General features: G+C 45.0%; 2 protein-coding genes across 2 annotated transcripts; one reads left to right on the forward strand and one right to left on the reverse strand.

Moving 5' to 3' along the window:
* Nucleotides 1–13,766: 13,766 nt before the first annotated feature.
* On the forward strand, nucleotides 13,767–16,177 carry LOC121580303 (olfactory receptor 1052-like). Its single transcript, XM_041895360.1, has 3 exons — nucleotides 13,767–13,910; nucleotides 14,224–14,886; nucleotides 15,579–16,177. The coding sequence occupies exons 1-3, from the start codon at nucleotides 13,767–13,769 to the stop codon at nucleotides 15,741–15,743; spliced, it is 972 nt and encodes a 323-aa protein (XP_041751294.1). The 3' UTR covers nucleotides 15,744–16,177.
* Nucleotides 16,178–16,728: 551 nt separating this feature from the next.
* Nucleotides 16,729–17,312, reverse strand: LOC121578953 (olfactory receptor 52N5-like). Its single transcript, XM_041893247.1, is given in 2 exon segments — nucleotides 16,729–17,192; nucleotides 17,195–17,312. Coding segments are annotated over 2 exon segments (582 nt in total).
* Nucleotides 17,313–17,981: the final 669 nt, after the last annotated feature.

Genomic DNA, 17,981 nt, shown 5'->3' on the forward strand with positions numbered 1-17,981 from the left:
GGAGCCAGTGCAGAGATGCCAGGATGGGGGTGATGTGATGGTGTTTCCACACTCTCATCAGGATCCTGGCAGCGCTGTTCTGGACGTATTGGAGCTTCTGGAGACTCCTGCCAGGGATCCCGATTAAGATTACGTTTCAATAGTCCAGCCTTGAGATGATCAAAGCATGGAGGAGCTTCTCTGCGTCAGACTGAGTGAGGGTGGGACGAAGTTTGGCAATGTTCTTGAGGTATTGAATGACACTTTACACAGTTGTTTGATGTGGCTGTCAAAGGTCAGGGAGGAATCAAGCTTAAGTGTTACACACAAGTAAGTGTTTGAGTGTTAACCTGGGGCAGCATGTAGTGTGTGGAGTCCTTAGGGTGTACGTGTGTGCGTACGAGCGTGAGTCTGTTTGATGTAATAGCTCATTAAGAGAGGTGATGGCCCCAGGTGTCCGCATTGAACGTTCTCTGAAGTGAAGACTAATAGGGCAGTGTCAACATAAACACACTTTACCTACTAATTAAAATCCCATCAACTATCATAGACCCTTATGACCTCATTATCACACACACAAAACAAACACACACACATGCACACACAAACAAATGAACGCACACACTGCATGCTGCCACAGGTTAATTGGGGTATGGCAAACTCCCCTCTCTCTGTTTCTCTTTATCTCTGGCACCCCTTCTCTCGCTGGCTAAATCTCTCTCTCTCTCTCCCTATCTATTTATCTCTCTATCGCTCTCCATCTTTCTGTCTCTGTCTCTTTGGAAAATCATGCAAATAAAGCCTTAAATCTATCTTGTAATTCCAGTATATAACAAACTGACTAAAACACTGATTTGTGCTTTGTGTGCAGTGAGTGTTCCCTCTGCTATTGATGTGTCTGGCCCTCCCCATGGCAGACACACTATTCTGCACAGAGCTATAGTTACAGATATAGGATCTTATTTTCAGCCAGTTTGCTACAGCAGGAAAATAATGCTGCAGCAACAGGAAATGTGAATTATAATGTGGATTATAATTAATGGGGAAAAAATGTAGGGGTTGATAAATGTTTTGTTAGGGCAAATCAAGTCTGAAATTTGAAAGTGGAAATGACAAACTTTAGAAGTTTGCATTTCCTGTTTTGCAGGAAAATTCTCAGCAACAAAGGAGTGATCATATTAAGATCCTACATCTGTACCTACATCTGTACCTACAAGTGAACTACCCTTCAGATTAATTCCCCCACCATTTCCAAATGGAAGTCTACAGGTTTAACATTCACTAAGTGTTCCCAGAACTAGACCTACCCTTCTAAATCATTCTGTCATATAGCTCCGATACGGGTCACTGCCTCAGTAAGTTCTTTAAATCTATATATCTCTAAAGAATAACCATGGTAAATCAGTCAGTCATTGTGTTGAGAGAGGGTCAGTGCTCCTGTAAGTTGTCTAAATCTCTGTGGTTCTATTGAATGGGTGTTTTAAATCAGTGAGGGGGGATTTCGACCTTGAGATGGTTCTCAGCGTTTCTTGCTTACTCCTTAATATCTCTGCTAATATTCAGTCTTAGCAGAGGGTGCCAGAAGAGGAGAAACAGCCATGCTGCACTTCTGCCCTGATTACCACCAGAGCCTGATCCCCTGACTCAGAAACCTGCTCCCTCTCTCTCTCTCTCTCTCTCTCTCTCTCTCTCTCTCTCTCTCTCTCTCTCTCTCTCTCTCTCTCTCTCTCTCTCTCTCTCTCTCTCTCTCTCTCTCTCTCTCTCTCTTTCCTTCCCGCTCTGGTTGTCTGTCTGCTTCTTTCTACCTCTTTATATACTTTCTCTTATGTTCTCTCTTTCTTCCTAAACTGACCCTTTCTCCTACAGCTACATTCTTAAGTGTACAGTCGTGGTCAAACGTTTTGAGAATGACACAAGTATTGGTCTTCACGAAGTTTGCTGCTTCAGTGTTTTTAGATATTTTTGTCAGATGTTACTATGGTATACTGAAGTATAATTACAAGCATTCCATAAGTGTCAAAGGCTTTTATTGACAATTACATTAAGTTTATGCAAAGAGTCAATATTTGCAGTGTTGACCCTTCTTTTTCAAGACCTCTGCAATCCGCCCTGGCGTGCTGTCAATTAACTTCTGGGCCACATCCTGACTGATAGCAGCCCATTCTTGCAGAATCAATGCTTGGAGTTTGTCAGAATTTGTGGGGTTTTGTTTGTCCATCCACCTCTTGAGGATTGACCACAAGTTCTCAGTGGGATTAAGGTCTGGGGAGTTTCCTGGCCATGGACCCAAAATGTCGATGTTTTGTTCCCTGAGCCACTTAGTTATCACTTTTGCCTTATGGCAAGGTGCTCCATCATGCTGGAAAAGGCACTGTTCGTCACCAAACTCTTCTTGGATGGTTGGGAGAAGTTGCTCTCGTAGGATGTGTTGGTACCATTCTTTATTCATGGCTGTGTTCTTAGGCAAAATTGTGAGTGAGCCCACTCCCTTGGCTGAGAAGCAACCCCACACATGAATGGTCTCAGGATGCTTTACTGTTGGCATGACACAGGACTGATGGTAGCGCTCACCTTGTCTTCTCCGGACAAGCTTTTTTCCGGATGCCCCAAACAATCGGAAAATGACTTTATCCCAGTCCAATCCCTGTCCCTTTTGCAGAATATCAGTCTGTCCCTGATGTTTTTCCTGGAGAGAAGTGGCTTCCTCGCTGCCCTTCTTGACACCAGGCCATCCTCCAAAAGTCTTCGCCTCACTGTGCGTGCAGATGCACTCACACCTGCCTGCTGCCGTTCCTGAGCAAGCTCTGCACTGGTGGTGCCCCGATCCCGCAGCTGAATCAACTTTAGGAGACGGTCCTGGCGCTTGCTGGACTTTCTTGGGTGCCCTGAAACCTTCTTCACAACAATCAAACCTCTCTCCTTGAAGTTCTTGATGATCCGATAAATGGTTGATTTAGGTGCAATCTTACTAGCAGCAATATCCTTGCCTGTGAAGCCATTTTTGTGCAAAGCAATAATGACGGCACGTGTTTCCTTGCAGGTAACCATGGTTAACAGAGGAAGAACAATGATTTCAAGCACCACCCTCCTTTTAAAGCTTCCAGTCTGTTATTCTAACTCAATCAGCATGACAGATTGATCTACAGCCTTGTCCTCGTCAACACTCTCACCTGTGTTAGCGAGAGAATCACTGACATGATGTCAGCTGGTCCTTTTGTGGCAGGGCTGAAATGCAGTATAAATATTTTTTGGGGATTAAGTTCATTTTCATGGCAAATAGGGAGTTTGCAATTAATTGCAATTCATCTGATCACTCTTCATAACATTCTGGAGTATATGCAAATTGCCATCATAAAAACTGAGGCAGCAGAATTTGTGAAAATTAATTTTACATTTACATTTTAGTCATTTAGCGGACGCTCTTATCCAGAGCGACTTACAGTTAGTGAGTGCATACATTTTTTCATACTTTTTTAAATTAATATTTCTGTCATTCTCAAAACTTTTGACCACGACTGTATATGTGTCATCTATGAAATATAATAAAATGCTGTTGCTTTAAACAAAATAAATAAATAAAATGAATAAATAAATAAATAAATAAAGAGGACCCTTTATGTCATTTCAGAACTAACAGTATTCCAATCACATAATGAAAAGCAGGAAGCCAGTGAAAGTGTCCAGTGAGCAAAATCCTGGTTGAAAAGACGTCAGTATAATTTATTATAGTGTCATGCATCTTGATGATGCCCAGCTCACATGGGCTTATAAGACACTGTATTTGTTGTATACAAAAAATTAAATGATCATACTTATATATGCACACAGGTACATACGTAATTACATACATACGCTGAGTGTACAAAATATTAGAAACACCTGCTCTTTCCATGACATAGACTGACTAGGTGAATCCAGGGGAAAGCTATGATCCTCTTATTGATGTCACCTGTTAAATCCGCTTCAATCAGTGTAGATGAAGGGGAGGAGACAGGTTAAAGAAGGATTTTTAAACCTTGAGACAATTGAGACATGGATTGTGTATGTGTGTCATTCAGAGGGTGGGTGAATGGGCAAGACAAAATATTTAAGTGCCTTTGAAGGTAGGTGCCAGGCGCACCAATTTGAGTGTGTCAAGAACTGCAACACTGCTGGGTTTTTCACGCTCCACAGTTTCCCATGTGTATCAAGAATGGTCCACCACCCAAGGACATCCAGCCAACTTGACACAACTGTGGGAAGCATTGGAGTCAACATGGGCCAGCATCCCTGTGGATGCTTTCAACACCTTGTAGAGTCCATGCCGCATCGAATTGAGGCTGTTCTGAGGGCAAAAGAGTGGGTGCAACTCAATATTAGGAAGGTGTTCCTTATGTTTGGTATACTTAGTGTACATACCTACATACGTATTACATACATACACTAGCAGTCAAAAGTTTTAGAACACCTACTCATTCAAGAGATTTTATTTATTTTTACTATTTTCAAACTGTCCACTTAGGAAGCAACACTGATTGACAATAAATGTCACATGCTGTTGTGCAAATGGAATAGACAACAGGTGGAAATTATAGGCAATTAGCAAGACACCCCCAATATAAAAGTTGTTCTGCAGGTGGTGACCACAGACCACTTCTCAGTTCCTATGCTTCTTGGCTGATGTTTTGGTCACTTTTGAATGCTGGCGGTGCTTTCACTCTAGTGGTAGCATGAGACGGAGTCTACAACTCACACAAGTGGCTCAGGTAGTGCAGCTCATCCAGGATGGCACATCAATGCGAGCTGTGGCAAGAAGGTTTGCTGTGTCTGTCAGCGTAGTGTCCAGAGCATGGAGGCGCTACCAGGAGACAGGCCAGTACATCAGGAGACGTGGAGGAGGCCGTAGGAGGGCAACAACCCAGCAGCAGGACCGCTACCTCCGCCTTTGTGCAAGGAGGAGCAGGAGGAGCACTGCCAGAGCCCTGCAAAATGACTTCCAGCAGGCCACAAATGTGCATGTGTCTGCTCAAACGGTCAGAAACAGACTCCATGAGGGTGGTATGAGGGCCCGACGTCCACAGGTGGGGGTTGTGCTTACAGCCCAACACCGTGCAGGACGTTTGACATTTGCCAGAGAACACCAAGATTGGCAAATTCGCCACTGGCGCCCTGTGCTCTTCACAGATGAAAGCAGGTTCACACTGAGCACATGTGACAGACGTGACAGACTCTGGAGACGCCGTGGAGAACGTTCTGCTGCCTGCAACATCCTCCAGCATGACCGGTTTGGCAGTGGGTCAGTCATGGTGTGGGGTGGCATTTCTTTGGGGGGCCGCACAGCCCTCCATGTGCTCGCCAGAGGTAGCCTGACTGCCATTAGGTACCGAGATGAGATCCTCAGACCCCTTGTGAGACCATATGCTGGTGCGGTTGGCCCTGGGTTTCTCCTAATGCAAGACAATGCTAGACCAGTTCCTGCAAGAGGAAGGCATTGATGCTATGGACTGGCCCGCCCGTTCCCCAGACCTGAATCCAATTGAGCACATCTGGGACATCATGTCTCGCTCCATCCACCAACGCCACGTTGCACCACAGACTGTCCAGGAGTTGGAGGATGCTGTAGTCCAGGTCTGGGAGGAGATCCCTCAGGAGACCATCCGCCACCTCATGAGGAGCATGCCCAGGCGTTCTAGGGAGGTCATACAGGCACGTGGAGGCCACACACACTACTGAGCCTCATTTTGACTTGTTTTAAGTTGGATCAGCCTGTAGTGTGGTTTTCCACTTTAATTTTGAGGTTGACTCCAAATCCAGACCTCCATGGGTTGATACATTTGATTTCCATCGATAATTTTTGTGTGATTTTGTTGTCAGCACATTCAACTATGTAAAGAAAAAAGTATTTAATAAGATTGTTTCATTCATTCAGATCTAGGATGTGTTGTTTAAGTGTTCCCTTTATTTTTTTGAGCAGTGTATATTTTATATTTGAGATTCTTCAAATAGCCACCCTTTGCCTTGACGACAGCCTGTAGTAAAATCAAAAGCATTTATAGCATCGGAGAATCTCTAAATTAGGGACTATCTCTGATAGCTACTGTATAGGACCGCTGAGACTGGTGGGCATCCATGGCTCCTTTCACTGGTGCTGTGAAGATACCTGCATCACAGGAAAAGCAGGAGAAAGTAAACTATTAGTATTATTGGACTTTGTTGCGTGCCTCTGTGGACACATGTGCCCATGTAGGTTGGTTTAGACACTAGCCAGTACCTGTAGCTGTGCTGTAAGCACTGCAGATGTTAGTGAGGACTTTTTGGTATTTCAGTGTATGGTCATAACTGTAGGGGCCTATACTTCCCGAGTCAGCCAGAGCAGCAGAAAATGCCACCTTTGGTCTGTATGTGAAGACAGGAGAGAGAGTACAATGAGAGACATCTACCGGAATTGCTGTAATTAACAAACATCATCCTCATTTGCTGAAGCTCGAATATTCCTTCAACATTTTATTAAAACATGCAGGATTGTCAGTGCTTTCCTACTGCTTTTGTTCCTTCACCTCTTATTGAATATAAGCTAAAATGTATTGCAGAGTTCCTGCATCTAAATATAAACAGTGAATATTCACACGCCATGACTTATTCCACATTTTGTTGTGTTGCTGCCTGAATTTAAAATTGATTACATTGAGATTGTGTGTCATATGGCCTACACACAATACCCTATTAATGACAAAGTGGAATTATGTATTTAGAAAATTGTACAAATTAATAAAAAATGAAAAGCTGAAATGTCTTGAGTCAATAAGTATTCAAACCCTTTGTTATGGAAAGCCTAAATAATTTCAGGAGTAAAAAGTTGCATGGACTCATTACTTTTGAATGACTACCTCATCTCTGTATCCCAAACACACAATTATCTGTAAGGTCCCTCTGTCAAACAGTGAATTTCAAACACATATTCAACCACAAAGACCAGGGAGGTTTTCCGATGCCTCGCAAAGAAGGGCACCTATTGGTAGATGGGCAAACGATAATAAAAAATAAGCAGACATTGAATATCCCTTTGAGCATGGTGAAGTTATTAATTACATTTTGGATGGTGTATCAATACACCCAGTCACTACAGAGATATAGGAGTCCTTCTGAACTCAGTTGCCGGAGAGGAAGGAAACCGCTCAGAGATTTCACCATGAAGCGAATGGTGACTTTAAAACAGTTACAGAGTTTAATGGCTGTGATAGGAGAAAACTAAGGATGGATCAACAACATTGTAGTTACTCCACAATATTAACCTAAATGACAGTGTGAAAAGAAGGAAGCCTGTACAGAACACAAATATTCCAAAACATGCATCCTGTTTGCAATTGGCACTAAAGTAAAACTGCCAAAAATGTGGCAAAGAACTTAACTTTGTGTCGTGAATACAAAGCGTTATGTTTGGGGGCAAATCCAACACAACACATCACTGAGTACCACTCTTAATATTTTCAAGCATGGTGGTGGCTGCATCTTGGTATGAGTATGCTTGTCGGCAAGGACTAGGGAGTTTTTGGGGGGATAAAAAGAAACGGATTAGAGATAAGCACAGGCAAAATCCTAGAGGAAACCCTGATTCAGTCTGTTTTCCAACAGACACTGGTTGACAATTTCACCTTTCAGCAGGACAATAGCCTAAAACACAAGGCCAAATACACACTGGAGTTGCTTACCAAGACAACATTGAACGCTCCTGTGTGGCCTAGTTACAGTTTAGACTTAAATTTACTTGAAAATCTATGGCAAGACTTGAAAATGGCTGTCTAGCAATGATCAACAACCAACTTGAAGGAGCTTGAATAATTTTTTAAAGAATAATGTGCAAATATATTTAGCCTTCCAAGGCTAAAATCACAAGAATAAAGAAACATTTATGAAATCTTGACACTGCATACTGAATGCATAGTTAGCTAACATTCTTTCTCTAAGCCCATCACAAATATTTAGCAATGTTTTACCTGCAGTCTCACTCTTACTCTGTCATTCTGTCCTCCAAGGCTGACAGTTCTGCTTCTTGGGCTGGAATAACAATCAATTACACTGTTGAAGTGATTTATATAGGCCTAACTCAAGTTTGTGTAATTTTGCCTGCATTCTCTCTCTTCAGCTCATCTACCTTGTTCTCACTGGCACTCAGTCTGACCGCTAATGCTGCAATGGAGAGAAACATGGACAAACCTAACCATCTTAATCAAAATATAATAATAGTGTCACGTCCTGACTCAGGGGACTCTTATATGTTGAGTCAGGGTGTGAATATTCTATGTTGTGTATATCTATGTGTATTATCTAGGTTTTGTAGTTCTATGTTTGGCCGGGTGTGTTTCCCAATCAGAGGCAGCTGTCACTCGTTGTCTCTGATTGGGGAGCATACTTAGGCAGCCTATTGGCAATTATGGGTTGTGGGATCTTGTTCCGTGAGTAGGCTTGTTTTGTGTGTAGCCTTAGGACCTCACATTTCGTTGGTTTGTTGTTTTGTCGCGTGTTTATCATTTAATAAACATGAATGCATTTCACGCTGCGCCTTGGTCTGACCCGTCCTTAAACAAACGTGACAGAAGATCCCACCAAACACGGACCAAGCAGCGTGCCCAGGAGGACCGAACACCCTGGACACAGGTGGGGAAGATTTGGTCTTGGGAGGAGATATTTGTGGGAAAAGGACCCTGGGCGAAGAAGGAAGCCCAGGCAGGAGAGGAGCAACGGCAACACAGAAGCCGGCCGAGGAGGAAGCCCGAGAAGCAGCCCCAATAAAAAAATGTGGGGGGGCTAAAGGGGTGGTCGGGGAGCGAAAGAGAAGAGCCCCGACCACTGCACCCGGTGGGTTTGCAGATTGATTCCCTACGACCATGGGAAGAAGAGTGGGAACAATATTATACTGAGGAGTCGGAGGATGACGACGACGACGATGAGTTTCTGTTCCCTAACTCGTGGGGGCTCCCGGAGGAGTCCTCACTGGAGGAGGAGTGCCGAAAGAGAGAGAAGGATCGGATCTGCGGGGTAAGAGAGGAGTCCACCATATTACGGGGGCTGATAGATAGAATAGAGCGAGAGAGATCCATTCAAGAGGAGGCACTGCAGGAGGCTCGCAGGGAAAAGGAGGAAGTAGAGGCACGGAGAGAGGAGCTGGTTAGGCAATATAAGCAGCGGGGGTTAATAGAGGAACCCAGGTATAAGGAGAAACGCACTGTATTGCCAGTGCGCATGCACAGCCCAGTGCGTTCTGTGCCAGCGCCCCACACGTGTCGTGCGAAAGTGGGCAGCCAGCCAGGACGGGTTGTGCCAGCTCTCTGCTCCAGACCTCCAGTCCGCCTCCACAGTCCGGTCCGGCCCGTTCCTGTTCCTTGCACCAAGCCAGTGGTGTGTGTCCCCAGTCCGGCCCGGCCCGTTCCTGCTCCTCGCACCAGACCAGTGGTGCGTGTTCCCAGTCCGGCCCGGCCTGTTCCTGCTCCTCCCACCAGGCCAGTGGTGCGTGTTCCCAGTCTGGTACGGCCCGTGCCTGCTCCCCGCACCAAGCCAGTGGTGCGTGTCCCCAGTCCGGCCCGGCCCGTTCCTGCTCCTCGCACCAGACCAGTGGTGCGTGTTCCCAGTCCGGCCCGGCCCGTTCCTGCTCCTCCCACCAGGCCAGTGGTGCGTGTTCCCAGTCCGGTATGGCCCGTGCCTGCTCCCCGCACCAAGCCAGTGGTGCGTGTCCCCAGTCCGGCCCGGCCCGTTCCTGCTCCTCGCACCAAGCCAGTGGTGCGTGTTCCCAGTCCGGCCTGGCCCGTTCCTGCTCCTCGCACCAAGCCAGTGGTGCGTGTTGCCAGTCCGGCCCGGCCTGTTCCTGCTCCTCGCACCAAGCCAGTGGTGCGTGTCGCCAGTCCGGCCCGGCCCGTTCCTGCTCCTCGCACCAAGCCAGTGGTGCGTGTTCCCAGTTCGGCCCGGCCCGTTCCTTCCCTCGCACCAAGCCAGTGGTGCGTGTCGCCAGTCCGGCCTGGCCCGTTCCTGCGCCTCGCACCAAGACAGTGGTGCGTGTTCCCAGTCCGGCCCGGCCTGTTCCTGCTCCTCACACCAAGCCAGTGGTGCGTGTTCCTAGTCCGGTCCGGCCCGTGCCTGCTCCTCGCACCAGACCAGTGGTGCGTGTGTCCAGTCCGGCACGGCTCGTACCCGTTCCACCGGTGCCTGGTCCGGCACCGGTCAGCTGCTCCACTGCGGAGCCAGAGCAGTCCGCTCCATCGGGGTCTAGTCCAGCTCCGGTCAGCGGCTCCACTCCGGATCCAGAGCAGTCCGCTCCACCGGTGCCTGGTCCAGCTCCGGTCAGCTGTTCCGCTCCGTAGCCAGAGCAGTCTGCTCCACCGGGGTCCAGTCCGGCTCCGGTCAGCGGCTCCACTCCGGAGCCAGAGCGGTCCGCTCCACCGGTGCCAAGTCCAGCTCCGGTCAGCGGCTCCACTCTGGAGCCAGAGCAGTCCGCTCCACCGGTGCCTAGTCCAGCTCCGGTCAGCAGCTCTACTCCGGAGCCAGAGCAGTCCGCTCCACCGGTGACTAGTCCAGCTCCGGTCAGCGGCTCCAGTCCAGAGCCAGAGCAGTCCGCTCCACCGGTGCCTAGTCCAGCTCCGGTCAGCGGCTCCAGTCCAGACCCAGACGTCAGCCCCTCTCCAGGTTCGGGGTCTCCCACACCAGGGTCCAGACAGGGTTTGGTACTTCGTGGGAGGAAGGAGAGGGGAAGCAGCGCGCCGAGGTCCAGACCAGACCAGGGGCGCAATAGGGAGGCGGAGAGTATGTGGTCGTCACGCCCGGAGCCGGATCCCCACTCGGCCCCTACCCTGTTATGTAAAGGTTGTGCGGTCGGAGTCCGCACCTTTGGGGGGGGGGGGTACTGTCACGCCCTGACTCAGGGGACTCTTATATGTTGAGTCAGGGTGTGAATATTCTATGTTGTGTATATCTATGTGTATTATCTAGGTTTTGTAGTTCTATGTTTGGCCGGGTGTGTTTCCCAATCAGAGGCAGCTGTCGCTCGTTGTCTCTGATTGGGGAGCATAGTTAGGCAGCCTATTGGCAATTATGGGTTGTGGGATCTTGTTCCGTGAGTAGGCTTGTTTTGTGTGTAGCCTTAGGACTTCACGTTTCGTTGGTCGTGTGTTTATCATTTAATAAACATGAATGCATTTCACGCTGCGCCTTTGTCTGACCCGCCCTTAAACGAACGTGACAAATAGTAATAATAGTTATTATTATTATTAATTTGTAGAGCACCTTTCCCACCCTCAAAATATGTTAGCCTGTCATAAACATATTACTTAACACATATCACATATTCTTACCCGCATTTTCTCTCTCAGTGGTGGTCACTCTGGCCTCCAAGGCTGCTACTTGAGCTGGAAAACAAAATGAATGACATGGATCAGTATGTGAATCTTCATCATGACTAAATAGGTTACAAAATTAAACAGTACTTCAAATCCCAACAGGGTATTGCCTGTAGTCTCTCTCTGCAGCTCCCCAATCCTCCATGTTCCTCAGCTCCACTCTATGTTCCACCATCATATCTCTCAGCACTCTCAGTTCAGCCCAGATGTCAGCAGAGGTCTGACCTTTCGTCTGTTTGTGAGTTGTCTCCTCAGCCTCAGTTCCTTGACCCCACTCTGCTGTAGCCCTGTGGAGTGATGTCATTCTCTGTGACCCCTCCACACTCTCCCTGAGCCCATGTCCCGAACAGACATAACAGCAAAACCAGCAGACCCATTCAGCACCCCTCATTCTGAAACTAATCCTGTTCAGAAATGTACTCTCTGTCGTTCTGTCTGTGTCCTTATATTCTTAGGTGACCAATACATGAGAATCTAACACTTGACTTCAGTGGAATACAGTCAAGAACTATGATAAACCAGAGAACATAAAGGAAGATGACCTTACAGCAGGGTATTCTAATACTGATATTGTACAAGGCTGTGGGAGAGTAAAACCTGTTGTTTTATCTGAAGGTCTGTGTCTCAAATGAACCCTTATTCCTAACTTTTGACAAGAGAACAAATGAGGCCCAAAACTTGTACACTAAATGTGGAGGGCGTCATTTGAGATTTGCCTTGAGGTCTCTTTTTTTACTGCTTATGACCAGTTGTTTAGTTATTTGTTTTTTGTTCACTAAGTAAAAATGGTATATTCTCAGAATCACAAGTACAGTTTAATTCTGGCCATGTGTTACAGTTTAATTCTGGCCTTTGTTCATCCACCGTAGGAATAGAAGTCAGTGCACAGTAAACATGATTTTGCGGACAGATCCACCAGTAACGAAATCCCAATTTAACACCTGTTTGCAACTAATGAGCCATACCTAATTACTCACAAGAGAAGTAAACACATACAAACACCACCAATTAGAGTTAAATACAGTAGCTAAATGACTTTTTATTATTCATATTCTGTAATGATGCAACTTACCTGGAGTTTAATGTAAACATACGTTGCATTGGCGTTTTCTCTTGTTTAATGAATCCAGGGAAAGTTCTTAATGAATGTAGATGTACAAACTAGTTAAATAACAAGTCCCTTCGGCCTCTCACATCATCCTGTGGAAAAACAGGGACTATGGGACGCTGGTAAAATGGTTGTATTTAAGGTGCTGCTCAGCTTCAAGATCCCTGAGTGTGACCTGCACTCACTCAGGTAAGAGGTTAACCCTCCACTTATCATATAGATTTTGTTTTTTAACAGTTGGATTTGTGGATTTGTCTGAAAATATTTCAATAGGAAACACTATGTGAATTTGTATAGAGAACTCATAGAGATATGTTTTATACGTATGTGTATATGTAAATGTATGTGGATATGTATGTATATTTGTGTACATGTGGGTATGTATGTATGTGTATGTGTTTATATATATAAATATATATATTTACAAAAAATATATATGGGGGATTGGAAATGATGCAGACAATTACATTGATGGAATTTAATCTATCTGCAATATTAAAGCTGATATACCCCCTAAAAAAATACAATAATAATAATAATGTTACGTTCAAGAAAACTGGCAACTCTGAAAAAAACAAGGTCAAATCATGATGTCAGTGATTTTCAGGTCGCAAAGTCGGAATGGCTAGAATGATGCCAGTGTTTCAAGTTAGATGGCCGTTCAAAACACTGTTTCCCAGTCAGAGCTTGTTTTTCCCGAGTTCCCAGTTGTCATGAACACATTGAAAACGGAAGTTGGAGATTTCCTAGTTGCAAGTTGTTTGGATCGCGGCATTATACTGCCTGGTGATGTCACCAGGCAAGCCAAAACTCCACCCATGCAAAACCTCCTGATTAGAAGGTCCTGTGTAGATTGTATTTTCAACCAGCAACTATCAGGAAATAACACTTCAGGAAATTTCTTCACACTTTTACAGTCTTCGTTTCATCATATGATACAAAACACAGGAAAAACTGAATTTTGACTGCATTGGGGCTAAACATAATTGAGAACCACTTGCTATAAATTATTATACATGTTTGTGTTATATCATATCACATTGAATGTATCATAGATGTCCCCACTCTGACACCACCAAGGTTGAGAATCTGAAACAATACGAATGATCTTTTTTGCTTCTATAGGCAACACTTTTCATATAAATTATCCTTACACCATGTATTAATGTAGCTACTTTAGTAACCAGAATATAACTGTACTAAGCCATGTTTATTTAGAATGTGCTTCTTCTATGTGTAGGCTACACGGAATCAATGTATCTTTCTGTCTGCACCAGGTTTGTCTGAGATCCTATCAGGCCCACTGGCCCAGAGGTATGAACAGCACCCAGCCCAGCCCTGTCGCCTTCTTCATCATCCAGGGCCTGGCCAGTCTGGCTGAGAAGAAGATGGTCCTGTTTATCATCTTCCTGCTGGCCTACACCATCATCCTAGGAGGAAACATCATGATCATCTACCTGGTACTGTACATTGTACACGCACAGCCAGAACCAGATCACAACAACATTAGATAGAGATTGTGTTATAAGAGAGACCATGAGTTGTAGCAAGTGTAAGTAATCAAAAGGTTTCATTCAGGTCCTCTCACTGAGAATTTGTTCTAAGGGCCCATAGACTACACTATACTCCTCAGGAGTCAGGACTCTTGAACTCTTGAGATTTATGGCTAGGGCCCAGAGTTTCCCCTGGTCGAGTCATGTTGTCGGGAAAAACTCTCTGCTTGGCCTATTTATGACATCACTGTCTAATCCCTCTCTTTGTCTCATCCTACAGGTGCGGACCGACCCGAAGCTGGGCTCCCCCATGTACTTCTTCCTCCACAACCTATCCTTCGTGGATATGGTCTACACCACGGTCACCATCCCCAACATGTTGTCAGGCTTCCTGACTGAGGTCAAGACTGTGTCCGTCCCCGGCTGCTTCTTCCAGATGTACTGCTTCATCCACATGGCTGTCACCGGCCGCGCCCTGCTGACCGTCATGGCCTACGACCGCTATGTGGCCATATGTAATCCTCTCCGCTATGCCGCTGTGATGACCCGCCCCGTCTGCCTGCTCCTCATCATTGGGGCGTGGACCTTCGGCGCCATCTGCACCTTCCCGTCCACTACCATGGCAATGCAGCGTTCATACTGCGGACCCAACGTGGTGCGCCACTGCTGGTGCGACCCGTCCTCAGTGAGGCTGCTGGTGTGTGGGGACACTCAGGTGGACAGTATCGTGTCACTGTCCATTGCCCTCGTAGCGCTGCTCACCACGGGTGTGCTCATCCTCACTTCCTACATCCTCATCGGTGTGACGATAGCTAAAATGAGCGCCGCCCAGCGACTGAAGGCGTTCACCACCTGTGCCGCCCACCTGACGGTTGTGTCCATTTCTTACAGCTCTGCCTCATTCGTCTACATCTCCTACCGTGTGGGAAACTTCTCTCCAGAGGTGACCCTCCTCTTCATCCTCTTTCTCCCCCTCCCCCTTTCTCTGTTCTAATTACTGTTTAACTCTGCCATCAGACAACCTTCAGTCAACACTGGGAATTCTACATTCACCAGTTGAAAAGTTTGACTGATATTTGTGCCATTACTCTGGTTACCCATGTCCTCTGATTTGTCATTTCACTGTTGATGTCTACTGGCATGCAAAAGGTGTTCCCACCAGGAGATGGCAGTGTTGTATCAATTGTGTGTAACATATTGTACTGATGCTCTTCAGTTGTTGTAGGTTTGTGTCATAATGCCAGGGCTGTGATAATCCTAATAACATGGTTGGGGTCAATTCCATTTAATTTTCAGTCAATTAAGAAAGTAAACCAAATTCCAATTGTAATTCCATTTTCCTAATTGAAAAGCATTGAAGATAATTGGAATTTCAGAGTACTTCCTGAATTGATTGGAATTTAAATGGAATAGAACCATCCCTAATAATGCTATGTTTATGGGTGAATATGATCAAGGTCATGCTGTTAATAATGTTGTGATAAGGTTGGATAACATTGTGTTGATATTGTAGGTGCGTATCATTGTTGTATAATAATGGGTATCTTTGCGTTTATTATAATGTGGTGGGGGGTATGTATCGTTGTTGTATTGTAGTTGTCTTAATGTTGTATTCATGTTGTGTTATTGTTGTAGGTGCGTATCATTGTGTCGGTGTTGTACTCGGCTCTGACTCCTTTCCTGAACCCAATGATCTACAGCCTGAGGAACAAGGAGCTGAGAGAGGCCATCAAGAGGGTCTTCTGCCGACATAGAGCCGTCTCACCGCAGGGCCGCAAAACACTCAACACACTGTCCTGACCGCAAAACATTCAATACAATCTCCTTTAAAATAGTTTAGTATGGGCTAAAAAGTGTGATAATTTTCAGAGATTCCAAAATGATGCCAAGTCACTGTTTCCAATTATTGTTTGCTGTTCAGAAGGCAGAACAGCTTAATGTTTACTTATCATGCTCTTAGAAACTAAACCCAACAACATTCTTGTTTACCATTTGGTTGATGGTGTAGTTGCACAACTGTATACATCTGATTTAATAGTTTTAAGTTTATTGATAAGAACCACAAAAATGAAAAGAACAACAAAAGTCCTGTTCAATCGCATTGTACAAACTACCAGATACAGTACTAAATGGTATGTAATTATACTTGTTTTTAATCAATCACAAAGAAAGAGGAGTAATTGTTAGGTGATTATTGTATAATTACAATCTCGCAATATTATTTCTTTATATCAGGGAAATAGCACACTGTAAAATAAAGTGTACCCACACATTTTGTTTTTGTGCCTCTGCCTTCTCTGTAAGCGTCACAAATTAAAATAAAACTTTGCACAATAAATTATTCCTCTTGATGGAATAATTGGAACTAATACTCTATGATGGTTTGCATGTGGAAATTAAATCTATAAATGATTAATGGAACACCCCCCAAAACTTTGCACCACCTAAAAATATATGTCAGTTTGAAAACATAGTGTTCTTCCTAGTTATGTCTTTTACAGTAGATTTGCTTTATGGCAGAAATTATGATTTTTTTTACAGCAGTACTAACACAAACCGGGGCAGCTGAATGTTTAAAATGTTACAACATGCTTTGAATGTGCATACCATCAATGAAATAATGGCTCTCAAATAATGTTAGGATCCAATTCAACAGAACCCTTACAGGTCCCTCAGGTAGTGGTTGAGAAGAAACTCCACCCTTGTTTTATGAATGCCACACACATACACTGCAGTTCTCATCACACAATATATTATTTATTTTCCTGTCAGATTTAACACAAAATCATGCGGCCACCTTGGCTCTGTGAAACACTCTAAATATCCTCTGTTTAATCTCTTTAGTCTGTAAACCATATATTATGGGGTTGAGACAGGTAGGGACCACATTACCCAGCACACTACTCAGTTTGCGCAGGTCTGCATAGGCTGGGAAGCGATGGAAGATGATAATGGTGAACCCACATCCCAGCACGTTAAGGTAGACCAGTAAGTGTGTGCTACAGGTTGTCAGGGCCTTGCTTTTTAAAGAGCTGTTTCTACTACTCAGACACACAATGGCAATCTTCAAATAGGCGAGACTGATGCTGCCTATGGACGAGACAAACAGCACAACAGTAAAGGTTAAGCCATATATGTTAATTATAATCACGCCGTTGCAGGAGAGCTTGAGTAAGGAGGCGTTGTCGCAGTACGGGTTAAATATGTTAGACCTGCAGGGTGACAGGCGGATGGTGAGGCCCAGCAGAATCCCACTAAGACTATGGCCACCTCCCAGGCAGTCACAGACAACCTGATTACAATTTTGCTGTTCATGATGGTAGTGTACCGCAGGGGGTTGCAGATGGCCACATACCTGTCAAAGGCCATGATCATGAGAACGGTGTGTGATGTCGTAGCATAAACATAAGTATAGAAAGCCTGAATGGCACACTCTATGTAAGTGATATATCGCTTAGGAGCTGCGGTCAAAATGTCCCCTAACAGACAAGGTATCATTGCTGTAGCCCCGACTATGTAATTAAGAGGCAAGTTTCAGAAAAGGATGTACATGGAATGATGCAGGCTCCTCTCCATGGAGATCAGTACTATAAGGCAGATGTTGGCCACCATTGTGAAGATGTACAGTGCCTTGCAAAGGTTTTCATCCCCCTTCATGTTTTTCCTATTTTGTTGCATTACAACCTGTAATTTAAATGGATTTTTATTTGGATTTCATGTAATGGACATACACAAAATAGTGCAAATTGGTGATGTGAAATGAAAAAAAAACTTGTTTCAAAAAAATTATAATAAATAATTAACGGAAAAGTGGTGCGTGCATATGTATTCACCCCCTTTGCTATGAAGCCCCTAAATAAGATCTGGGGCAACCAATTACATTTACATTACATTTTAGTCATTTAGCAGACGCTCTTATCCAGAGCGACTTACAGGAGCAATTAGGGTTAAGTGCCTTGCTCAAGGGCACATTTACGTCATTTAGCAGACGCTCTTAAACAGAGCGACTCACAAATTGGTGCATTCACCCTATAGGCA

This window comes from Coregonus clupeaformis, chromosome 13 (assembly GCF_020615455.1).
Source record: "Coregonus clupeaformis isolate EN_2021a chromosome 13, ASM2061545v1, whole genome shotgun sequence".
Taxonomy (NCBI): Eukaryota; Metazoa; Chordata; class Actinopteri; order Salmoniformes; family Salmonidae; genus Coregonus; species Coregonus clupeaformis.

What these genes read in the sequence shown, in the direction of transcription:
- LOC121580303 (XM_041895360.1), top strand. Translation starts at nt 13,767, where the DNA reads ATGAACAGCACCCAGCCCAGCCCTGTCGCCTTCTTCATCATCCAGGGC. An exon ending in ACATCATGATCATCTACCTG is followed by an intron (nt 13,911 to 14,223) that starts GTACTGTACATT and finishes CTCATCCTACAG; the next exon opens with GTGCGGACCGACCCGAAGCT. An exon ending in TGGGAAACTTCTCTCCAGAG is followed by an intron (nt 14,887 to 15,578) that starts GTGACCCTCCTC and finishes TTATTGTTGTAG; the next exon opens with GTGCGTATCATTGTGTCGGT.